This window comes from Rhineura floridana, chromosome 8 (assembly GCF_030035675.1).
Source record: "Rhineura floridana isolate rRhiFlo1 chromosome 8, rRhiFlo1.hap2, whole genome shotgun sequence".
In the NCBI taxonomy this organism is placed as follows: Eukaryota; Metazoa; Chordata; class Lepidosauria; order Squamata; family Rhineuridae; genus Rhineura; species Rhineura floridana.
This window is the reverse complement of record NC_084487.1, coordinates 100,341,702-100,366,645: the sequence shown is the minus strand read 5'-3', so window position 1 is coordinate 100,366,645 and position 24,944 is coordinate 100,341,702. Positions and strand designations below refer to the sequence as shown.

The 24,944-nt window shown below is 40.5% G+C and overlaps 1 protein-coding gene across 1 annotated transcript; it reads left to right on the top strand.

Annotated features, from left to right (window-relative positions):
• Positions 1-359: 359 nt before the first annotated feature.
• CRELD2 (cysteine rich with EGF like domains 2) lies at positions 360-24,944 on the top strand. Its single transcript, XM_061640246.1, has 10 exons — positions 360-751; positions 1,579-1,661; positions 3,816-3,926; positions 15,039-15,130; positions 15,796-15,972; positions 18,114-18,209; positions 19,880-19,963; positions 21,832-21,927; positions 23,457-23,597; positions 24,398-24,944. Exons 1-10 carry the CDS (start codon positions 563-565, stop codon positions 24,448-24,450), a joined length of 1,122 nt encoding a protein of 373 aa, XP_061496230.1. The 5' UTR covers positions 360-562; the 3' UTR covers positions 24,451-24,944.

Sequence of the window (24,944 nt, the reverse complement as noted above, 5' to 3'; positions counted from 1 at the left end):
CCTATTGCTCGGTTATGTCAGAAGCATTGCATGCCAACCCATTTAAACAAAACAAATCTATCTTTGTAATTTTTTAAAAAAAATTGATAGATAGATATACTACTGCCCAATCAGGTTTGAAATTCTGAGTTTTTTCTATGGGCGGCGACGCCACCCCAGCAGAAAAAAAAGAAAATCAAAGGAACCAAGGATTTACAAACAGCTGTAGGTCTAAATGTATAACTCTATGGCTCTGCTATAGATTTGTTGCTTTATTCCCCACCTTCATTCTCTACGTGGGCTTCCCATTGGCTCGGAGCGTGGCGAGCGTTGATTGGACCACGTCCCAGCTGCCGGATGCGTGGTTCTCCTATGTATGCCGATGGATTGGCTGCGGCGTGAACGGGGTGTGTTTAAAGTAGAATTCTGAATGGCTCCGGCGCGGAGCCGGTTGTCTATGTGGCTTGTTAGTAGAATCATGGCCAAGCTGGGAAGAGCGGTTGCCAAGTGAGAGGGGGCGCGTGTGTGTATCGCGCCAGCCAGGCGAGGGAAAAGGGGAGAAAGAAACGGGGCGCTCCCGACCATGCTGCGTTCGCCTGTCTCTCATTCTCGTCGGGCTGCGCGCAGGATACCGTGGAGGTGGCCGAGCGCTGTCTTCGGTCCCCTTGCCCTTTTTTTTCTCGCGCTGTCTTCACCGGGTCTGGGCTCAGCTGAGGAACGGCTCCGACAGGCATGCAATACCTGCCGCGGGATCACCGAGCGGTTCAGTAGGGTAAGAACTAAAGCGACACCTGTGACCCCGCATTTACGTTGGCATAAGATACCTTTTTATCCCGGATTTAATTATGGCGGGTTAAGGACCTTTCCCGGGTATGCTCCCCTGTCTCTGAAAGGCTGGATCCACGTTTTGCCTATAGATTGCGTGGTCCAATGGAAAAGAGGGTGGGGCACCAACACCTTTTATTGTTGTGTCGCAACATCTGCTGTAGTTTCTTCTTCACAACAATTAAAGGTACAGGCGAAAGGTTATCTTTTGAATCTGGAAGCCCTACCTGCGAAGATTAAGTTGAAAGGCTGGGAAACTAACAACAACAATGTTGCTCGTCTTTTGGGGGGGTTAGCATGGAGTCAACCATTGGTCAATTAGCTCAGTATTGTCTACACTGACTGGCAGGAGCTCTCTGGGGTTTCGGGCAGGGATCTGTCCCAGACCCATCTGGAGGTGCCTGGGATTGAACCTGAGACCTTCTGCAGGCTAGGCAGATGCTCTACCACTGGGCTACAGCAGCAAAGTAATTCATTTCTATACTGTGTGTACTATGCTAGCAACCACTGTATTCCCTGCTGAGGTGAACTTCTCAAGGGCAGCCAGTAGAAGTAGTCTGCTGCCATGAGAGAGTTTTAGGCATTCTTGGTTTGAGGTTTTTTTAAAAAAATTAATCTCACTCTAATCTTACACTAACATAAAATCTGTCACAATTTTAGATATATACCTTGTTAATGTGCCCATTTAAAGATGTCTCTGCTTCTTAGTTGTGAAGTATGGCTCCATCGCTCTTCAAAATGCCACTGTCTCAAACATCAAGTTTTGTTCTTTAGGGTTTAACGGATACTGCAAAGAAGAACTTTGGAGGTGGCAATACAGCTTGGGAAGAAAAAACATTATCAAAGTATGAGTCCAGGTATGGTAAGCATATCCTTTTTGAGGTCTTATTCTTGTTTGTAGCTTGTATGGTGCCTGGGACTGAATGAAAGTAGTATATGTAAGTAGGGAGCATTTTAAATTTAGAGCAAAGTTAGGATGCTGCTATCGAAGACAGTAGAAGTAAGGATGTCGCTCTCATTTCCTTTTGATGCGAGGCTCCATAATCTTAGCTTTGAATATCTTTCCTTCATACATTTCTGTAATAAGGAAAGTAGACTTACAATATTGGTTTGGATAATAGATTAAAAATGTCTCCAGCCCAATTTATGCATTTTTGCTCACATTCTACCTCTTACGTGTAGTTTCTCCTTTTTGGCTAGGTCTAATCACACTTTGCCATAACGTCTGAATCCAGCAAAAATTAGTTATCACTTCAGGAATTGCCTCAAAATCATCTCATGGAACCATATTTTGAAGTGAGTTTGCAGACCATGGTTTGGGGAAAATCCTGGTTAGTGCTAACCATAGTTCGCCCAATTCAGATACCACAGCCAACTATTGATAGAGCAATCCAGAAAAGGGAAGGACCACACAAATGCAGAGAGTGGTCCTTGCTGCTATAACGCCTGAACTGGGTCTCATTCCTCTTGAAAAACTGCTTTGATTGTTCTGGCTGTAGTTCAAGGACAATACAGAAGCAGACTTCAGAGCAGACAGCGGCTCTCCAGACTTCCATAAGTTCTAACCAGCATGGCCAATAGGCAGGAATGATTCAAACTGTAGTCCAGCAATATCTGGAAGGCCATAGGTCCCTCATTCATAGCATTGTTCTGCTGTGAGTACTAAGCACAATTTATTTGCAGGGGAAATCTGAATTACTTCACTCAGGCAAGATGTGATGTAGTTGGGAGCAGCACTGGGGCAGGAAAGGAAGGAAAAACATGGACTTTTTAAAGTTTTCTTTTTCTCACCCAGCCCTCTGCTTTCCTCAAATCTCAGTGTATTGTTGCATGGACTCAAAAGTTCCTTGTTTGAGAGTTACCAGGTTCTCTTTCAGCACATGCTCTACGATATGAATATTTATCTCTATGTTTGGCATTTAAGTATATTTAAAGATTAAGGATTTTATAATTAAGAATCTAAATGCACAACTTTCTTTGCTGTTGACTTTGCTGGGCGTATTTTGAGCTTTCTACTGATTGCATATACTACACAAAAATACTTCCAATTTGAGTTTTTAGTATAATAATTGCTTGTTCCACTGATCTGCATCAGTAAGGTTACTTGGCTTAAATACATCACTTCTGCTACTAAGCTGATCAAAAGTTGATTGTGGAACTTGGAATGTAGATTCAACCATTTTCCTTTTACTTAGAACAGCTTGTGCTGTGGCCCATGGTTTTCTGACACCACAAGCTATGACATCTGAAGCAGAGCCAATGGCAGCTAAAGAATCAACTGATTCACTTGCAGGAGAAGCAAAAATCCACTTCTGATCTAGTTTTATAGGAACCCAGATTTTGAGGAACATACCGTAGTCCCTCCTTTGGAAACCATTTACTTCTTAACTAGGGTCTGCACTCTAAAACGTTGAAGGAAGCAATTCTATGGGAGGAAAAGATTCATTTCTTGTGGATGATTGCTTTGCCTCAGTGCTCAGTGTCTCAGTAGTTGTAAGATCTGCTGAAGAAAGGTAGAGCAAGCAAAACAGAAGCGAAGTGGGAGTGCTAAAGGTTTGGTAGCTGCAGCCCATCATTCTGGTAGCTAGTAAATGTGTAGCTTAGTTGCATAATACATACATACATAATAAAAAGTATAATCACCTACAACACTAAAAAAAAGTTAATATACATCAAAGTGTAAGTGAGCATAAGGCTCAACAATAAAGCTAAAGCAAAAATATTGAAAACCAACCCCCAAGCTGATATAAAAGTCTCTTCTATCCCCCGAGCCTTATGCCTCAACCCAAAGGGCCAGAAAGTCTTCTGGAAGAAGCTCCCTTTTGAAGGCTCCCAGGACTGGAGGGTTGGGTAAGGCAGGTGGAAATAGCCATCCCCTGATGACAAACAGAGTCTCTGTCTCCTCAAGACTCTACTTTTAGAAATGTGTTATATTTTTTAAAGTTAGTGTCAAATCAGAACTCAACAAAACAAACTGATTTGTTTTGGGTTGGGTTTTTTTCCCCGTGCAGTGAAATTCGTCTTGTAGAGATAATCGAGAACCTGTGTGACAGTAGTAACTTTGAATGCAACAACATGGTGGAAGAGCATGAAGAACATATAGAAACCTGGTGGTTCAAATGGTAAGTAAGAAATCAGCACCACAATAAAAATGACTACCTTTCAGTATTGGACTTAAGACAGGCAGAAGCTGAAGGTGGAATATAAATTTCCTAAAAATTCATGCTAAATGCATTATTAAGAAAATTTTAACCAATGACTTGATAAAACCATTTTCTCATGCACTGTTAGCTTAGAAACTGCTAATTTTAACTGATCCCCTAGTCATAATGAAAACTGTAGAATTAGATTAAGTAGGTGCAAGGAATATAGACAAGACTTGGTATTGCAGCAGGATTTGTTTTTTATTGCAGTAATGATTTCAAAATATCTAAAGGCACTTTTGAAACCACCTATGCAATTAAGGGCAAAATGGATTTAGTGCTCTTATTTTTCCACCACCACCTCTGCTAAAAGCACAGACAGACAATGTTTTTTGTGCAGAGTAGACATCTATTACAGATGGATCTCACTTGGTGAATATCACAGCAAAGAAGTATAAATCTCAATTGATGGGAAACCATTCAAACGTACACATTTTTAAATTCATTTTCTCATTCTGCTGGCTAGGAAAGGCATGTAAAGCAGATGGCTTGTTGTATCAAGTTGCTGCATCCATAATAAGTAAACCAGCCTGAGCTGCATGAGCAATATTGATAGATGCCACCCTTTGTTGATGTAGCTTAGTAACATGCAAGAAGAGCCAATAGATGCTTGAGTATCCTATGAGAGCATGATATGGTTTTTCCAGTAACCTATAGTTTAATCCAGAGGTGTTGCCATTTGAGGCTATTTGTGCTACTGTAATGCGCGTGATAACGTTCTACCGCATTACTCTGTAGGATTCCATTATAAGGTTCTTATTAATTCCAGATCACATCTGCTCCATTTGCTACTAAAGAAGACAGGTTATCTAACTACCAGCCCTGACAGCTCCACCTGGGATCAGAAGGGCAAGTTGTTCTTCCTTGTATAGCATCATTTAGCTGTAGAGCCTACAAACCAGCTTTCTACCTTCAGTCAAACCTGCAAAATTTTACATTTTGTTAAAAGACTTTTATAAAACACATACCTGTTTAGTAATTTTGCATGGGGCCTTCAGATGAGAATGTGGAATCAAGTTAGAATTCAGCTTGCTATTTTGAACTTGAAGGGTTGGTGGGTGAGTAAGGGATAAAACAATAGATGAGCAGAAAATAGTTATTCCAAATAGAGAGGGAATCTGATTGTACTTAAAACAGTTGGGGTTGTGCACTGATTCTTTCATATCCCAGAGTGTTTTGTGGATGGTATTTAATCAGTAAATCTTGAAAACTGCTTATGATAAGTAACAATAGTTACATCTCTGCATGATTTATTAACAATTGTATGTAAAGGTTCTAAAGTTTGGAGCAACTGACAAGATATGATCAGTCCAGTTGTTGAAATTCGTCTTATCTTCCTTCAGAAATCTCATGAGTTCTCATCCTCAATATGGGTTGTTTTTTTCTTTTTGTTTTTGGTGAAATATGAAGATTTGGGGCATACTTATCTGTGCTTTTGCTTGTGTTTCTTAGATAAAGAAATGGTTGCTTAAATCTTTGTTAATGAAGTTGTATTACCTGTAACTATTGTTCCTTGAGAGTGGTAACGTAACAGTCCCACACGAGTGATCAAATCCTAGCACAGTATTTTGTGGAACCTTTTGGAAAGTTTTTGTTATGTTGAGGGACAAGGTACACGACTCTGGATGTTCACCGCATCCTATATAGGGATGGGAGTTCTGTCTATCCATCTCTGTAAAGTAACTGTGACTACATGAATTCAATATCATGTCTGTTATCGAACATATAAAACCGATTCTGGCCTGCTTGCATTGGCTGCCTATATGTTTCGGAGCCCTATTCAGGGTGCTGGTTTTAACCTATAAAGCCTTACACGGCTTGGGACCGCAATACCTGACAAAACACCTCACCTGACAAAACACCTCACCTGACAAAACACCTCTCCTGACATGAACCCACCCATATACTATGCTGAAGATGAAAGGTCCTCCTCCGGGTGCCTACTCCAAGGGAAGCTGGGAGTCTGGCAACAAGGGAGAGGGCCTTTTCAGTGGTGGCTCCCAAATTATGGAATGATCTCCCTGATGAAGTTTGCCTGGAGCCAACATTGTTATCTTTTCAGCGCCAGGTCAAGACTTTCCTTTTCTCCCAGGAATTCTAGCAGCATGTGTTGAGCTCTGACCCCAGGTCTTTTTTAACTTGTTTATTTGTGCTTCGAGAGCCAGTGTGCCGTAGTGGTTAGAGTGTTGGACTACGACCTGGGAGACCAGGGTTCAAATCCCCACACATGAAAACCATATTCATAGGGTCACCATAAGTCGCAATCGACTTCAAGGCAGTCCATTTCCATTTTTCATTTGTGCTTCATGGTTTTAAACTTGTATGGTTTTTAAAATTGTAAATTTGTTTTAACGTTAAGTGTTTTTACTTTTTGTAAACCACCCAGAGAACTTTAGCTATGGGGCGGTTAATAAATAAATAAATAAAATATTGTTATGTGCCTCCAAGTCGACGACGACTTATGGCGACCCTATGAATCAGTGACCTCCAAGAGCATCTGTCATGAACCACCCTGCTCAGATCTTGTAAGTTCAGGTCTGTGGCTTCCTTTATGGAATCAATCCATCTCCTGTTTGGCCTTCCTCTTTTTCTACTCCCGTCTGTTTTTCCCAGCATTATTATCTTTTCTAATGAATCATGTCTTCTCATTATGTGTCCAAAGTATGATAACCTCAGTTTCATCATTTTAGCTTCTAGTGATAGTTCTGGTTTAATTTGTTCTAAAACCCAATTATTTGTCTTTTTTGCAGTCCATGGTATGCGCAAAGCTCTTCTCCAACACCACATTTCAAATGTGTTGATTTTTCTCTTATCCGCTTTTTTCATTGTCCAACTTTCACATCCATACATAGAGATCGGAAATACCATGGTCTGAATGATCCTGACTTTAGTGTTCAGTGCTACATCTTTACATTTGAGGACCTTTTCTAGTTCTCTCACAGCTGCCCTCCCCAGTCCTAGCCTTCTTCTGATTTCTTGACTATTGTCTCCATTTTGGTTAATGATGGTGCCAAGATATTGATAATCCTTGACAAGTTCAATGTCCCCATTGTCAACTGTAAAGTTGCATAAATCTTCTGTTGTCATTACTTTAGTCTTTTTGACGTTCAGCTGTAGTCCTGCTTTTGTGCTTTCCTCTTTAACTTCCATCAGCATTTGTTTCAAATCATTACTGGTTTCTGCTAGTAGTATGGTATCGTCTGCATATCTTAAATTATTGATATATCTCCCTCCAATTTTCACACCTCCTTCTTGCTCTGTTTTCCGTATGATATGTTCTGCGTATAGATTAAATAAATAGGGTGATAAAATACACCCCTGTCTTACACCCTTTCCGATGGGGAACCAATCGGTTTCTCCATATTTGGTCCTTACAGTAGCCACTTGTGCAGAGTATAGGTTGCACATCAGGACAATCAGATGCTGTGGCACCCCCATTTCTTTTAAAGCATTCCATAGTTTTTCATGATCTACACAGCCAAAGGCTTTGCTGTAATCTATAAAGCACAGGGTGATTTTCTTCTGAAATTCCTTGCTCCGTTCCATTATCCAAAGTATATTTGTGATATGATCTCTGGTACCTCTTCCATTTCGAAATCCAGCTTGGACGTCTGGCATTTCTCGCTCCATATAGGGTAAGAGCCTTTGTTGTAGAATCTTGAGCATTACTTTACTTGCATGGGATATTAAGGCAATAGTTCAATAATTACTGCATTCCCTGGGATCCCCTTTCTTTGGAATTGGGATGTATATGGAACGCTTCCAGTCTGTGGGCCATTGTTTAGTTTTCCATATTTATTGACAATTTTTTGTCAAAATTTGGACAGATTCAGTCTCAGTAGCTTGTAGCAACTCTATTGGTATGCCGTCTATTCCTGGTGATTTGTTTCTTCCAAGTATTTTAAGAGCAGCTTTCACCTCACATTCTAAAATTTCTGGTTCTTCATCATATGGTTCCTCTGTGAATGAATCTGTCATCCTGGCATCTCTTTTATAGAGGTCTTCAGTGTATTGCTTCCATCTTCCTTTTATTTCATCTTGGTCAGTCAGTGTGTTCCCCTGTTGATTATTCCCTACTCATGGTTTAAATTTCCCTTTCGTTTCTCTAATCTTTTGGAATAGGGCTCTTGTTCTTCCCTTTTTGTTGTCCTCTTCTATTTCTATACAGTAACTACTGTAATAGTTCTTTGTCCCTACGTACTAGTTGCTGTATTGTTGCATTTATGGTTCTGACTGTGTTTCTGTCTCCTTTTGCTTTTGCTTTCCTTCTCTCTTTAACAATTTTAAGAGTTTCTTCAGTCATCCATTGGGGTCTTTCTCTCTTTTTAACTAGAGGTATTGTCTTTTTGCATTCTTCTCTGATAATGTCCCTGACTTCATTCCATAGTTCTTCTGGTTCTCTGTCAACTAAGTTGAAAGCCTCAAACCAGTTCCTTATTTGATCTTTATATGCTTCTGGGATGTTATTTAAATTGTATTTTGGCGTTGATTGCTTTGTTGGTCTTCTTTAGCTTTACTCTGATTTTCGATACGACCAGTTCATGATCTGTACTGCAGTCTGCTCCTGGTCTTGTTTTTGCAGAAAGTATGGAACTTCTCCACCTTCTGCTACCAATTATATAATCAATTTGATTCCTATATTGACCATTTGGTGATGTCCACGTGTATAGTTGTCTTTTTGGTTGTTCAAAAAATGTGTTTGCAAGAAACAAATTATTGGCTTCACAGAATTGAATAAGTCTGCTTCGTTTCTGTCTCCTAGGCCCCATTTCCCCACAATTCCTAATTCTTCTCTGTTCCCTACTTTTGCATTCCAATCCCCCATGATTATCAGCACATCTTGTTTTGGTGTGTGATCATTTTCTTTCTGTACTTCTGCATAAAATCTCTCCAATTCCTCTTCTTCTGCATTTGCCGTTGGAGCATAGACTTGGATGATGGTTATGTTGATAGGTTTCCCATTTAATCTCATTGATATCAGTCGCTCAGACCTTGCGTTGTAGCTCCTAATTGCTCTTGCTACATCGCTTCTCACTATTAAAGCAACCCCATTTCTTCTTAATTTCTGATTTCCTGCATAAAGTATTTTGTAGTTGCCTGATTTAAAATGTCCCATTCCCGTCCATTTTAGTTCCCTCACACCAAGTATTGTAATGTTGAAGCATTCCATTTCTTGCTTGACAATTTCTAACTTTCCTTGGTTCATGCTTCTCACATTCCATGTTCCTATTGTGTGTGTCATACAACTCTGGACTCTCCTTTCGCAACTGTGCGCATCAGCCTCTGGGCTTCCTTTCGGCTTTGACCCAGCTGCGTCATTAGTTACAGCGCTACTTGTCCTTGTCCTTTGTTCTTCCCCAGTAGCTCGGTGAGTGCCTTCTGACCTGGGGGTCTCATCTTCCAGCACTATCTCGTTTTGCATTTTGGATACTCTGTTCATAGGGTTTTCATGGTAAGAGATATTCAGAGGTGGTTTACCATTTCCTTCCTCTGAGTTTGGATGCATCTTAGTCTGGTGTTTCAGCTTTGACCATTCCGCCTTGGGTGCCCCTGCTAGGAGTCTAGCCTCTTGGTCTAGACTCCTGACGGCATTGCTCTCAGCTTCTTCAAGAGTTGAAAATTTACTACTTTCCAGTTTGGTGGCTTTTTTCCTATTTAATTTACAGCACTTTTATATAGGATGTGTTAGTGTGGACACATTACAACTCCTACTTGTAATGTTCCTCCATTCTCAAACCCCTCTCCTTTGCCCATTGTTCCTTTTTTCCTCCATATCCCTGACAAATGATTTTCATTTCCACTTTTATTTGTTCTTCTCTCTTCCAACCCTGTTCCTGACTTACAATCTAGCTTTTGCACTTAGCGTAGAAACACACTCACTGTTCTGCTGATTCTAGTGTGTGTCTGCCTCTCTCTTCTGAAAGCCAGGGCACACAACACTACTCAACCCCCACCCGTTTTTTGTGGAGCTGCTTGAGTGTGTGTGTGTGTGTGTGTGTGTGTTTAATTTGCTTCTAAGTTATTTCGCAGCTGAGCAGCAGATGAACCAGTTCCCCCTCCAGGTGTGGCTAATGGAAATGCTTTGATCGGGCGACTAGTGTGTTTACAGCCTTAATTCAAACTGCCCTTCTTAAGATTACAGATGGATCTTGTCCCTGCCAAGTCCACCTCTTTAGTTTGTCCTTGTCCTGCTTGATCTCTCCATCTCCTTTGGCTCACCCTCACTTGTTTGGCACACCTTAGGAGAACCAGTTCAGAACAGTCATGGAAGCCTATCTGTCAGATCACTTATTCAGTCTTTCAGGTGGCAAACTTCCTCTTCTTTCCTTCTTTGTTGGTGTCCCTCAAGGATCCCTTCTAGCCTCCTGGTTTTGTTTGTTACTACTCTTTCCTTGTCTGACCGTATCAAATCCTATGGTTTTCACAACTTACCTTGATGACGCCCAGTTACACCCCAGGTCTCTTCACTTGCCTGTCTGATAGATCCACTAGAATGTCTCACTGCCATCTTAAATGCAATATGTGCAAGGCCAAAGTACATACCTTACTCCCAAGCCTTCCTGTCCTCAGTCCTTCTCAATATCCACCATCATCACCATTTATTTTATTATTTATTTATTTATTAAATTTATTTATACCCTGCCTTTTGGCCAAAGGCCCTCAAGGCAGCTTACAAAGAAAAATAAACACAAGTATAAAAATATATCATTGAAAGCAATACAATTTACAAAAATTAAACTGAATAACAAATAACACTATTTAAAAAATGTCCAGGAAGGAAACTCAGAGTTGAAGACCTTGTCTTAAAAAGACATCCATCCTTTTTCCTGCAGTGTTTTGCATCTCAGTGTCACAATTCCCTGAAGCCTGTTCCAACTGAAAGCGGTGGCGGCTCCATGGTCTTTTCGGTGGCGCCAACTAATTGTAGTTTAGCCATGAGGAAGTTCAAATGGATGAAACGGGAAGGTTTATGGCCTGCTGCTGTTTGCAAAGAGTGTGCCTTTTACTGCTGCCACCCCTCCCAATTATACAGCCACCTGTATTTTCTGGAACCAGTTGAGTTGTATGTAGCACATGCACCTTGCCTCACACAGCCTCTGCAAGACAAGAGGGGCTCAGCGCTTGGCTAGCGGAAGGCATGGGCTCAGGCTTTGTTGCTGAAGGAAAGGAAAAAGAGGAGGGTGGTGGTGGTGACAGCAGCAGGATAAAAAACCTATCATGAAATCCATGTTTTGACACTCCTTCCGCTGGGGTACTGAGTAGCTTGTCTTTGTCCCTGCTGCCAAACTGAGGAGGTTATGATCCTGTGCATGTCTGCCCAGTGCCTGTCCAGATGCTCAAGAGAGGTTCATGGAAAAGTTCACAAGGCAGAATGGAAACACCGACGGCCCATGTTAATTCTTCCTCTTCGGTCGTTGGTGATGCACGTTATCTCTGATCATAAAAAGGCTCACAGTAGTCTTGTGCCTCCATTTAAGTGAGCGGCTGCTGCATTGTGCTGTGGCAACGTGTTCCTTTGGCTCTTGGTAGTACCTGAGCATAGGCAGACTTTGGAGAGAGTACTTCTGTTGAACAGCCTTCTGTCAGGTTCGCACCTGCGTTCACCACTTTGTCAGGCCCCTACCCGTCAGGATCCCACCTCAGGCCACCACCTGCTAGGATCCCGCCTGTGGCTACCGCCTTGTCACGGTCCCATCTCAGGGTCCTGGTTTTTATTTGTTCTCTCACCGGCTCTAGCACAGATCTCGCAAGAGCCCACTGCTAGGCAGCACCACCAGCCACTCCCTATTTTACAATATTGCCTTGAGACTTTGCCTTAGTCCCCTTCTGGCTTATTGTTACTTTGTGTCTGGGTGCACTTGCAGGCCACAGCCCCCTGTATCTTTGTGCCTATAAGCATACAGCCCTGGGTTGCTCTGGATACTTGATGATGTTGCACTATCTCTTCACCGCTGCCACCATTTGATACTGTTTATCCACCTTGGTAAATACCCTTCCTACCCTTCCAGCCAAGGATCAGGCTTTTGGTAAACCAAGAAAATATTTATTTGTAAAATAACAGGAAATAACAAGATTACTTAAGGTATATTTAACAAGCATATGGTTTCATATATTGCGTTACTCTTTATGTTTCTAGTCATATATAATCTGCCTCAATACCAGCCTAATGCAATCCAACCCACAACTCCCTCAACTCCTCACAACCCAAAACAACAACCTCTCTCAACTGTCATCCTCTCATTTATACCTTCAGCCACTCAAACGCTCAGCCAATCATCATACAGCATTCTCTAGCATTCTAGCCCATGTACTCGCCCCTCTCACTCAGTCCACTTACCATATATACTTTAATAAACCTGCACTTACCATATTTACAGTAATATCTATATACAGGTACATCACACCTTCCTCCGCTGGTGTACAAGAGGACCACTTGTTTTCAACTGCAGGACTAGACCACCCAACCTGATTGGAACATGCTAAAATTAGCATGCTGACAGTTTTGTGCACTCTTCATTGCTTAAACATTAAGGAAAAAGTATCAGGGAAGGACATGCTGTTGAACTGTCATGTATAGAAGACTTTATTCCAATAAAAATAGTTACATTTGGATGATTATACCTTGGCTTATTTTGCAGATATACGCTCACATATGCAGCCATTTTGCTTTTCCCTTCATACCAGTGAGCGAACAAGCCAGGAGGTTTTCCATTAACTATAGTTTGCCATCCTGTCTGAACTGGGAAACTTGGTTAACAAGTGTGGGACAAGCCAGGATATCAAGTTAAATTTAAACCATGGCTTCATATCCTGGCTTGTTCCGTCTTGGGCGGAATGGGAAACTAGTTAATGGAATACTTCCTGGCTTATTGCCAGTTTGTGCAGAAGAAGGAGCAAAGCAGCTGCATGTGCAGGCACAAGGCTCATTCATATCTTGGCACATTAAGCCGTGATATAGTTGTCTGAGCACACCCAACATCTAAGTGAAGCTTTGGGTTGGTTTGATTGTAACACTTAAACCGTGTGAAGCAAGCTTTATTGAATGTTTTCCTAATCAAATGTTATTGGCTGTTAAAAAAAAATGTAAATGTACTACCTTCAAGTCGATTCCGACTTATGGCGACCCTATGAATAGGGTTTTCGTGAGGCTGAGAGGCAGTGACTGGCCCAAGGTCACCCAGTGAGCTTCATGGCTATGTGGGAATTTGAACCCTGGTCTCCCAGGTCATAGTCCAACACCTTAACCACTACGAGCGTTTAAAATATTCAGTGTGTAGCATTAACAAGGCATACTTCTATTTGAGTTATGTATGTTGGACTTGTATTTAAACCAGGTAAATCAAATTCTAATTAATTTAGGACATTAGAAGTTTTTACAGTTTTTGAAAAATTCCAAAAAAAATGCATCATTGAGAATGCAAAGGCAGGTTCCTAATTATTTCTGCTAGCAGCTGAAAAAGAACTGACAAGAAGCTATATGAAGAGGAGCACATTACCAGGTGGCATGGGTTACCCCCTTAATCCTAACAGTCAAAGTTTTCCAACAGGCTCTGGTACTAGAGGTTGATCGCCCATATATGGGGATATGTGTGACTACCTCTTAACCTACTGATATGAAACATAAAATGAGACTTGCAGATAGAGGGTTGTATTCAGCTAAGTCATAGTGACAATAGACCCAATGAAATAAATTGATATGACTAAATCCATTGATTTCAATGGGTCTATTATCAGGATGATTTAATTGGATATACTTTTTGCTAAGATATGAATCATTACTAATATCTTTGAAATAATAATTCACTTAGCATCCCAAATCTGTACAGAAGTAGGTGTGCCTATGTCAGCTGAAATGAATAGCCTCAGGCACACCTAATTCTGCAAAACTGTGGGCTGCAAACTGATAGAGCTACGAGTAGGAATATAGGGAATTGCCTTATTCTAGGTCAGACCATTGGTCCATCTAGCTCAATACTGTCTACACTGGCTGCCAGTGGCTTTCCAGGATTTCAGGCAGGGGTCTCTCTCAGCCATACCTGGAGATGCTGGGGATTGAACGTGTGGCGTTCTGCATACAAAGCGGGTGTTCAACCACTGAGCCCTTCCCCCTAAGTAAAGGGTAGTAAGGAGCTGAACCCTGAACACAAAGGCTACCACCAGCACTGGCAAAAAAACCTCAATGTAACACAGGAACACCATTATCCCAGGGGTGTTTGGAGAGGAGAGTTCGAAATCATGAGCTTACCATAGCATTTTGAGGGTCATCAGAGCTTCTGATGTTCATGCGAAAAACACAAATAGTGTATTGGAGGTAAGTGGGGCAAAGCTGACCTGTGCAAGGTGCTGATTTTAGCTGTGGTGGCAAAACTCTCTGCTTCCACCACAGGCCTTTTATTTCTGCTATTTTAAAATGTGTTTACTTGACAAACTGGACTGTTCTACATCTGATAGATTGGATTTAAGGCTGCAAGTTCCCAAACACTTAAGGCTGAGGTCCTAAACCTGACCTCAGCCCATGAAGCCATTTTAAGTGGCCCGCCACACGCTTCCAAAATCTGCAGAGAAGAGGTGCCCAATTTTGGGAAGGCCTTTTTCCACATTGTAGTGGAATGGGGAGCCCTCGCCTCCCCGGTGGAGCATTGCCTGCCTGCCTAAATGTATATGTATATATACATGTGTGTGTGTGTGTCTACTTGCCTATCTGGTCTCACTGCCTAACTCTAAAACTGTGGGCCAAGACTAATATGAAAGATGTTACAAGGTCAAAAAGCTGAAGTTATAAGAGGCGTTATAAGCCACTCTTTGGGAATGGGTGATCCAAAAGATCTGGCTGTTTAAATGTGTTGCATGCCATACCTGTGGTTCAAAAGCTTATCTTTCCCATCCAAATTTTCAATGACAGTTTTAATCAGTGTTCTCTAGAACTTTGATTTTGATCTGTTCAGACAAAAATATAATGCTTGGCATATAAGATCAGATGTGTACAGAACTCTCATGTTGTTAAGAAATACATTTCTTTGTCTTTTACAGGAAGAAGAAATATCCTGATTTGTTCAAGTGGTTTTGTATAGAAACTATTGAAGTTTGTTGTCCTGCTGGAACACATGGACCAGATTGTGTTGGTAATTAAACAATCATAATGAAAGTGCCGGAGTGACTTTAAATAACCGTATGCAGAAGCTTTAATTTTGTTTCAGCCTTTGTGCCTTCAGTTGTGAGTTCTGCTAAAAATAAAATAGAAGGTCCCAGGTTCAATTCCCACTATCTTTAGGTAGTGCTTGGGACATCCCATCTAAAACTCTGGAGAGCTGCTACTGGATTGAACCTGGGAACTTCTGCATATAGAGCAAATACTCTACCTCTGAGATACAGCCCTTTCCCAAAGGGTATTACCATGTGGTTCCCCCATCACCACCAATACACCTGGAACAGTGCTACATTGTTGAGATGACATAGCAGCCAGCCAAAAAACCAAATTATTAAAATAAAAAGTAGTAGAGAACCTCTACTACTGCCACTAGTTTTCCAAGAAGCCCTCGCATCCCTTGAAAACTTTCTCCTGCTCCTTCTGAAAATGCTTCCCTCCCATTTCTGCAATCTTCAAATGGGCCTCCAAAAGTGGGGAAAGGGCATTTTTGGCACAGCTTTTGTTAAGATCAGATAAAACCTCTTTAAGAAGAGACTTGTGAATAATGATCAAGAGGCTGCAGTGAGACAAGGGGGGATGGGAAAATAATTTGATTTTTATGTACATGAAATCTTGAAAGTCCTGTTTTTGTGTAACAAGCTTGTCGTGGGGGATCAGAAAGACCTTGCCATGGAAATGGCCATTGTAATGGCGATGGCACCAGAGGTGGCGATGGATCATGCAGCTGTAAAAAAGAATACCAAGGAGAATTTTGTTTGGACTGCTCTGATGGCTACTACAACTCTCACAAAAATGATACACACTCTGTTTGTACAGGTACAATTATATGCTTACATTAAGTATCTTGATAATGACCTTGGTTCAAGGAATCACACAATTACTTCCACATGCCCAAGGGGACTTTGGATGAGTGTCTCAAGGAACATTTTCCTTATGCCGCATTACAAACTTTTTTTTAAAGTGAGTAGCTGTTTGAGATCTGGCATGGGAAACTGTCACTCGAAGGAAAGAATCCAAAAGTCCCATTAGACATAACCCAAACCAGTGGGCATGTCTAATTGCTTGTTAGGTTTCATACAATTCTTGTTATAAGATTACTAAATATTTCAGAATTCTATATATTTTAGTTCAAGAGTGTTCTGTGAGGTGGGTTAGTGCCACGCACCTGGAGCCGCTGTTGCTTTGCAGGAAAAGAAATGGCAAGGTAATGGGGAGGTCAGTACTATTATATGTGACTGCATTGCTTGAGTACTCCCACCAGTGCACCTGCACAGCACCAGCCTCACCACCATCTTGCTCCCTGCCTCCCAGTAAGTGGTGCCACCCCTCTCCTCACTGATAGCTCCTGTTTTAATCTACATCCCAAGTGAGTTAGAACAAGCACCGGCCTATGTTTGTCTACTTGGGAATACATCCCATTGAATTCAAGTGGATTTTACTCTCAAGTAAGTGAGAATGGGCCTATAGCCTTAAACTCACTTAGTTCCATTAAAATAAGCAATAGTTTGTGAAAGAGGAAGAAAGCTTACTTGTGTGTTTTGTTGATCACAGCCTAAATGAATAGAGTTTTTATTTGGCTGATAACCCAATAGCCCTTTCATTTTGCATATCACTACTTGCACTACTTGTTTTGATGCTTTGATAAGGTAATGCTTTATGTTAACTTCATAATGCTGATGCTTAGGTCGTGTAAATATTTAATGAGCCAATTCATGTGTCATTATTTGCATTATAATATTCATAAAATCAGTTTAATTATATAACATAAACCTAGATTCAGTTTGCAATACACTCACCAGGATCTGAAATGAAGTCTCAGTTTGGGGCAAGAAATAGCTAATCGTTTCTCTGAACGCTGAAATATACTCCAAATGTTAGTGTTGATGTGAATTTTAATTGTAGCAATGTTCATCCTAGAGTACATTTCTGCACCAACATTTTCTTTTTAGTCAATCACATTTTTTTGTTCAAAATGAAGAACTTTTAAACTGCAGAAGGTGAAGGTCAGAGTATGGGGCAAGGTCAGTAATAGGATTACAGATACTCTGTGAACATGGCTGATTATTAATTAATTTCAACAAATTATGAGAACTCTGACAGAAAAAAAGTCCAACAGGTGTCTGGATTTTTTTTCTCTTGTTTTGGATTTTAAACTGATGATTCTCTCTGACTGTTTTGTGTACCACCATGAAAACTTAGAGGGTTGTTAAGCAAGCGTTTCTGAGTTCAGGACTAAGTTTTGGAAGGTTTTGTGTTGAAATAAGCTTATGGGAAGCAGCAGAATGGCATGGGGGTATTTCCAATTTAACATTGCGGAATGTGAAAAATCCACGATGGCTATAGTATACAGCCACTCTTATGGCTGTATAATAAAAGAAGTGGGTAGGACTAGAGCAGGGTTGAGGAACCCATTTGGTCCTGCGAGGCAGCTTTCCCCAAACCACACAGGCCTGGCCCATACCTGACATAATTTCTGATGATTGTGAAGTTGGTGCCAGGGTGGGGCCAGATAGCAATCTGGCCTGTCAAGCCAAAAAGGTTCCCCACCCCTATACTACAGATAAATGTGGGTGGAGTAACAGAAGTGCCTCTTCCTATTTTCTAGTACTCTGCATTCCAGCCACATGAAAGTCAGAGGTTTCAACCCACACACATATACATATATCTCTTCATCCAGGCAAGTTGGAGGCATCATCACATTTCAAGGACACATTCTAGTCAGGCAAAAGCACTCAAGGAAGGGCTTCTGCTTGGGGAGAGGGCCTGATAAAGAGGCCTGGAGGGTCATACTCAGCCCCTGGACTTGAGGTTGCTGCCCTCTGAGTTAAGAGACTGAGTATAGATACAATGCAACATTTTATCACAAGCCCCACTCTGTTCGTTATAATTGTAAACTAATTTTCAAAAGATTGTATGTATAAATGAAAGTACTTGCACTTCTTTCTTCACCTTCATAGCTTGTCATGATTCATGTAAAACGTGCACTGGTGCAACTAATGCAGACTGTAAGGATTGTAAAGAAGGTTGGACCAGAAATGAAGAAGCCTGTGTGGGTGAGTAAGGCACCCAGCTAGAAAAACAAGTGCGTGGTTTGGAAATGGGCCTCTAAAAGGCTTAAGGACTAATATGTGATATATGATACTTTAGATACGTAAATGTTTATAATCATACCCACACACCATAGGTATTAGTGTGTTGCATATCATTTCTCAAGTAGTGATGCATTTACATACATGGATTCAACTGCTGTGTTTGGATCAAAACAAGTTTGGAGTTGGAGAATTTCTCTCATCTACGACTATAGGTGTTAAATAAAAGGGAAGATGAGAGCAGAATCCTCTGTCTCATGCTAAGTGGTGTGCCTTTTGTTTCATCGAATCATAAATGGGCATAGCTCAAGTCTGTTACTACACTCTTTCCACAGTGGGCCATGCCTGAAGTGGCTCACAATTAAACATGAAATGCCAAATATAGCATTACAATTTAAAGCAGTTAGAAACTGCCAACAAATTCCAATAAACACCAGTGATTCAATTATCACAGCATAGTAGAAATACGAGAGCCGGTGTGGCATAGTGGTTAGAGTGTTGGACTATGACATGGGAGACCAGGGTTCGAATCCCCACACAGCCATGAAGCTCATTGGGCGACCTTGGGCCAGTCACTGCCTCTCAGCCTCAGAGGAAGGCAATGGTAAACCACCTCTGAATACTGCTTACCATGAACACCCTATTCATAGGGTTGCCGTAAGTCGGAATTGACTTGAAGGCAGTCCATTTCCATTTTCAGTATAAATACAAGCTTACAATTAAATAATACAATCCCTACTTAATTAATGCAGAAAAGCAAGTTCAAAATTAAGAAATGAAAAAGCTAAACCATCCTTTGTGCAGCTTGGGTTAAATACAGTTATCTTGTGGGCAGGGCAGGTTAGGTGGTTCACAGCTGTCTCTCCTCCAAAGATGCACTCCCAACAGCAAAAGGGAATTGCTGGGGAGTGGTAATGATGTTAAATCCTTTTCTCCAGGTTACTTCTTGGCTTTAAAAGATGTATTTTTGGTGAAGCAATGTATGTTCTGGATTGGATTGGGCCATTATGTCAGGCTGAGAAGCTCATGGATTCCCTCTTCCCCTCATGCATTCTGATTCTGTCCCTTTCTAGCTTGTACAAAACATGGCCTTTAAACTAGAATCTGAAATCTGTTTCAAAACCATTTGGAAGCTAATTACAATTTGCCAAATCAGGTACAACAGTAAACTATGGTTTGCCCAAACCAGCAGGTGTAGGAAAGAATAGGACTGCATAAGCCCAAGACACAGTCCCAGTGAGCAAACAATGGTTTAGCCATTCTATGTGAACTGAGCTGGGGGGGGGGGGCTCAAGCCAGTGTTTAAACTGCTGCTCTGTTTGTTGCGCTCATAAGAGTATTCTTATTGTTACAAGCCAGAACCCAAAGGGCTGGGCTTTTCAGGTGTTTTCTTATAGCCACTGTCAGTTGCAATCCCTGAAAAGCTGGTCCTGAAGGTTTGAGTGACTTTTCAGAGTACAATCTGATGAGGTACAAGTGACTGAAGTGGGAAAGAAGAATCGACAGCCCCCTCTGATAACACATAACAAGTATTTTCTGTATGAACTGGCCTCTTTAGAACCAAGCATTTTTTCTTTTTCTTTTGAAGCATTGCATTCATATAATGCGGTTTTTTTTAATTTTTTAATTTTCAGATGTGTATGAATGTGCTGTAGAAGACTCTCCTTGCAGCTCTGACCAGTATTGCTTAAACACAGAGGGCTCTTTCTCCTGCAAAGGTTTTCTTTTCACTATATGTATATACCTAAGCTTAGCTTGTAGTATATTTAATTTTATATGGGCTAAAGCAAATGTCAGATTTGTTACTTGAAAGAGTGGCATTGATAGAGCTTTATGTTCAGTTTTGCAACTGAAACTGGAGAACTTGTTATGCTTCCACCTTGATAAACATATGTATATACTTTCTGTTTTTGCTTGTTGTAGTTTACACATCAGGCAAGCTGCTCCCCCCCCCAAATGTGATTGTTACCGTTTGTCCTCAAGTAGAAGAAATGGAGAAATAGCGTATGTGAGCAGTTGCTACATAGATACATTATGCTGTGATTCAGCAGTCACCAGAAGGTGCCTCTATGATTGCATAAACCCTAGGGAAGTGTGATTCTGTAGCAACACCTCACACATCTAACTTCTGGGTGAACCCCAGATGGGAGACAAGTCAAAAGCGATCGCATAAAAGAAAAAGTGGTTAGATGGTATATATGAACCAACTTGAAGATTAATCTAGAATGATGAGAGAACAAGTTGGGTGCCTAGCTCTGCGTTACAGCTCTTTGTTGTATAGAACTTAAAATAGAAATGTTGATGGATGAAACAGAAAAAAGGGAATACAATTTTAAAAATTGTGAGCGATGACACCCCCCAAATAAGCATCCTATCTTGCCCTCAAAAGAATGGTATTGGGGGGGCAACAAAAAGTGTGTTAGAAGATGGGGGCAAGCTAAAGGGGGAGCTACATGACTGGTGAGTAAAGGTGTGACCTCCAGTGTAGTTAACTTGTGAGCTTCATAAGAGGGGAGCAAGCAAGGAAGATAGTAGAATTGAGCCAGGACTTAATTTTAGGAAGACTCAAGCAATGGTTAGAAAGGAGGGCAACTGATTTAAGAGATTGTCAGAGGAGTGATGGAGCCTAAAGGAATAAGTGGGCCAAGTGTGTGTGTTAGTGTATTGGAAATAATGGAAACAGGAAAGCAGTGAACAGGAGTTGAAGATGGGCCATGTTAAAGAGATACAGTTACTAGAAAGGAAAAGAGTCTGCATCTGTGTCAGAATTGTTTGATGTTTCTTTAATGTTTTTAACCCTTTTTTAAGGTTGTTTTTTTTAAATGTTTTTAATGCTATTTTGTTTTAGTGTATTTTAAGATCTGTATTTATGATGTCTTAAACTGTTGTAGTGCTTTGTTTGCCGCCCTGGGCTCCTGCTGAGAGGAAGGGCGGGATACTAAATAAATAAATAAATAAAGAGTCCTATGAATAGGTGTGACATACAGATGACCTTAGGAAAGCCAAGGTTATCAGAATGGTTGGCAGACCAGGAGAGGTCAGAAGGTGTCATCATGGCAGGATAGGAATGGAGCTGGAGAGTGCTCCTTCACAAAATGTCAAAGTGTGAGAGACAGGAAAAGCCACCCAGATAGGTGGTAGTGATGCAGTCAGGACAGAATAGACGATAACTCAAAAGAGAAACTGGGAGAGTTTAAAATATGAGTTTGGTTGTGTCAAACTTTCTGTTGTCTACAGTTGTATTGGAAAAGTAACAATGTTTTGATAGTGTAGTATGTTATTTTTGTTCCTATATGCTTAATTGACTAATAAAACCTAAAATGTTAAACTGCAAACATCTGGATGTGAGCATTAGCAAGGGTACCGTTCTGTCTGGGATTTTTTTTAATATCTTCTGAAACTTTACCTCAAGCATGAATATAGCCATTGTTATCCATGTAATGTTACTCTTTGCCTTATTAGTGCATAAGCATTTATTATTTATTTTGTTCTCTAAGCAGTCTTTTGCCTCACATAGTTCTCTAAGCAATCTTTTGCTGTGGTTTATGGTGTTAAAAAATGACATAATTTCCATTTTATGTTTCAGCATGTGATCTGAGCTGCCTGGGATGCACAGGAGAAGGGCCCAACAAATGTAAAAGTTGCATAACCGGCTATGAAATGAAAGATGAACAATGCATAGGTTAGATTTTTTTACTTTGTATTTGTTTTAAATTCATAAAGTTTTTATGTTTTGGGGGTTTTTTTAGTCCTCATTCCCTTCAGAGCTTGCACTAGAACCTTATCCCAGCTTTCAACATAATGGCTCAGCGATCCTATAATTGCCTTACGATTGATACTCAGTTGAGAACTAGATATGTGACAAAGCAATTACAGGACCGCTGAGCCATTTTTGGAAGCTGCAGTTAATCTAAAATTAAGCCAAAAAAAGGTTGAAAAACCTTTGGCAAGGGAATCCAGGAAGCACATATCCAAAGATTTATTTATTTATTTGGATACAATGTTCCAGCCTAATGGGGGTCCCAGAGTGGATCACAGCACAATACAAAAAGTCATAAAATCAGCACAGTACAGCAAAGGAAATCAATTGTAGTAAAATCAGCAATAAAGCAGTAGTTACAGCAGGTTAAGATACCACTTTAAAAAGCCTGGGACAACAAAAAAGTATTTGTCTGACACCAAAAAGAGAAGAGTGTGTTCCCGATGCTCAAGGGAGGGAGTTCTATAGGTCATCTTAAAGATTCTGTATGCTTGAATTCAACTCTTTATCATTCATAATTGGCTTGCAATACATAAAGAAATCAGATTTTTTTGAGTTTGTACATTTGTTTTTTTTCTTAAAATGGATGTATTTAAATGCATTGTATCTTGACAGCAATAAATAAGAGTTAGCTACAGTTTAATGAAATGGTGTGAAAATGGTTATTTCTTTCCACGGGTCAACACACTGCATGTAGGGTAATCACTAATTTATGTGGCCATTGGCCAGATAGGCGACACAGAAATTAAATTATTATTATTATTATGTTCTGCGTAATCTTTATCATTGCTCATAACTCTGAGCAAATCAAAAACAATTCTATCATCTACTAAACATATTATAAAAGTTCTTGTTTCCTGTTGTCAACATTCTGATGATTGCAGAGGCCCTTCACAACAAGAGGCATAGCAACAGTGAATGCAAAATAGCTTGTCATGATCTTAAGACTTGCAGTAATACAATTCTTCATTTCTCTTTCCTTCGAAGAAAAAAGTCTTAAGTGTTTCACAGCACTTTCTTTAAAGAATAAATAAAAATGAAGTCAACTTGGGACAGTATGCTTCTTCATGCATAATAACAAACATGCATATTTTTGACAACATCTGCTTTCGTATGCAATTGAAATCTTGTGCAGTGGGACTTCTGGTTCCTCCTCTTCTCCCTCCAGCCCCCTCTGTGCCCTCAAAGTGTTCTCCAGAGCGTCCCTCAGCCCTCTGAAGTAAATGTTGGGAGCATGCAGGGGAACTGCAGAGGGTAGTAGAGGAATGAGAAGCTCTGTTGCATGAGCAAACAGCCAGTAATGCTACATTCTCTCACCCTTTGTTTTTAAGTTATTTATAATCAAAAAAGGAGCTGAAATTTTGTATTAGCAGACCCTATTTTCATTCATATTAATTTATTACACTGAATTAAACTTCACTGCACACTCTCTCTCTTCTGTTTTTAAATAGATATAGATGAGTGTACCTTGTCAGAAACAGTGTGTGTAAGAGAAAACGAAAGCTGTGTTAATACTCCAGGTGGTTACAAATGTGCTTGCTCCGAGGGCTTTCAAGATGAGGACGGCTCTTGTGTTCCAACTTTAAAAGCAGGTGAGTGGCTGTTTTTGCAAAGTTTTGGTGATGTTTGGTAGGAGAATATAGTAAATTCAAATGTTAATTGTGCAACTGCTAATACATAACAGTCTCGGTGTTCCTTATGCTTTCAAAAAAAAATTGTCATCACCAAGCTTTCTCATTTTGATACTTAGCATATTTCTCATCATTGGACCAGTGTGATGTAGTGGATTCTGTGAAGCTCTCTGGGTGACCTTGGACCAGTTAGTCTAACCTACTTCACAGGGTGGTGATTGCGGATAAAATGTGATGGCTACATCATGCATACTGCCCTGAGCTCCTTGGATGATGGGATAAACATGATGATGTAACAAAACAAGTCGTCCCATCCACTTCTTTTTACCTTGGAAGACGTTACTGATTGGCCTTTATGTTCCTAAAAAAACTTGTGAAAGTTTATGGTAAGCCCTGTGTAGCTTCCCAGCAGGTCTGGATTCTTGGGGCTGGCATATCTGACATAACTTCTGCAGTTTTTAAAAAACAAGGAATTGTGTATTAATAAATGATGGTCAGGATCCAGGTGTTGTGCAAGATGAACTACTTTTCAGCTTCCCCTTCCAGCAGAATCCCCTCCCCCAAGGTTGGCAGGGACCCTCTGAAGTGGCATCATGTGCACATGAAGGGCTGCCACCAAAAGGAAAATCGGCAACTGCTCTGCCCTCTGCGTGCATGGAAACACTTTGCAAGCATAGGCCTCTCTGGATCCCAGCCAATTGCTATTAGTAATGTAACTATGTAGGTGTTTCATTTTAATGAAGATGCATTACTTTTGACAGAAGAGGAGATGCCAGCAAATGTATCTTCACCTGCTGCCCATGAAGACTTATGATCTACATTCCAAGACAACAGATACTGATATCAAACCTTTAAGTTATTGGACTGAACAGCTACTACCTGAGAAGATGTATAAATGGTATTAAATAAGTTCAGGTTGCCAGTATGATTATCTTTGGAAATGGATGATGACTTGCCCTTTAAACTGCATTTCTTTGTTAAAAATAAACAATTGTTACTTTTTTATACTGCCATTAAACTATCTTAGTAGAAGTTGTTGGAGAAACATACATTTCAACATTTTTTCAGGGTAACTGATTAAAGTGAATGACGTATTGCTGAGCCCTGCAAAAAGAAATGCTCCAAGTGTAAAAGAAAATGAATTGGTGAATACTTTTAGATCTGGATGGTTTTTCTATGACTAGCACTTGTCTTTTCAATACTGGTAAAGGGAGAACTGGTTTTATGGAAAAGGCTGCTCTTGTAAATGAAAACTGAATGTCAAGTGTGGCATTCAATAAAGATTTATTTTGACTGCTTTGTACTTTG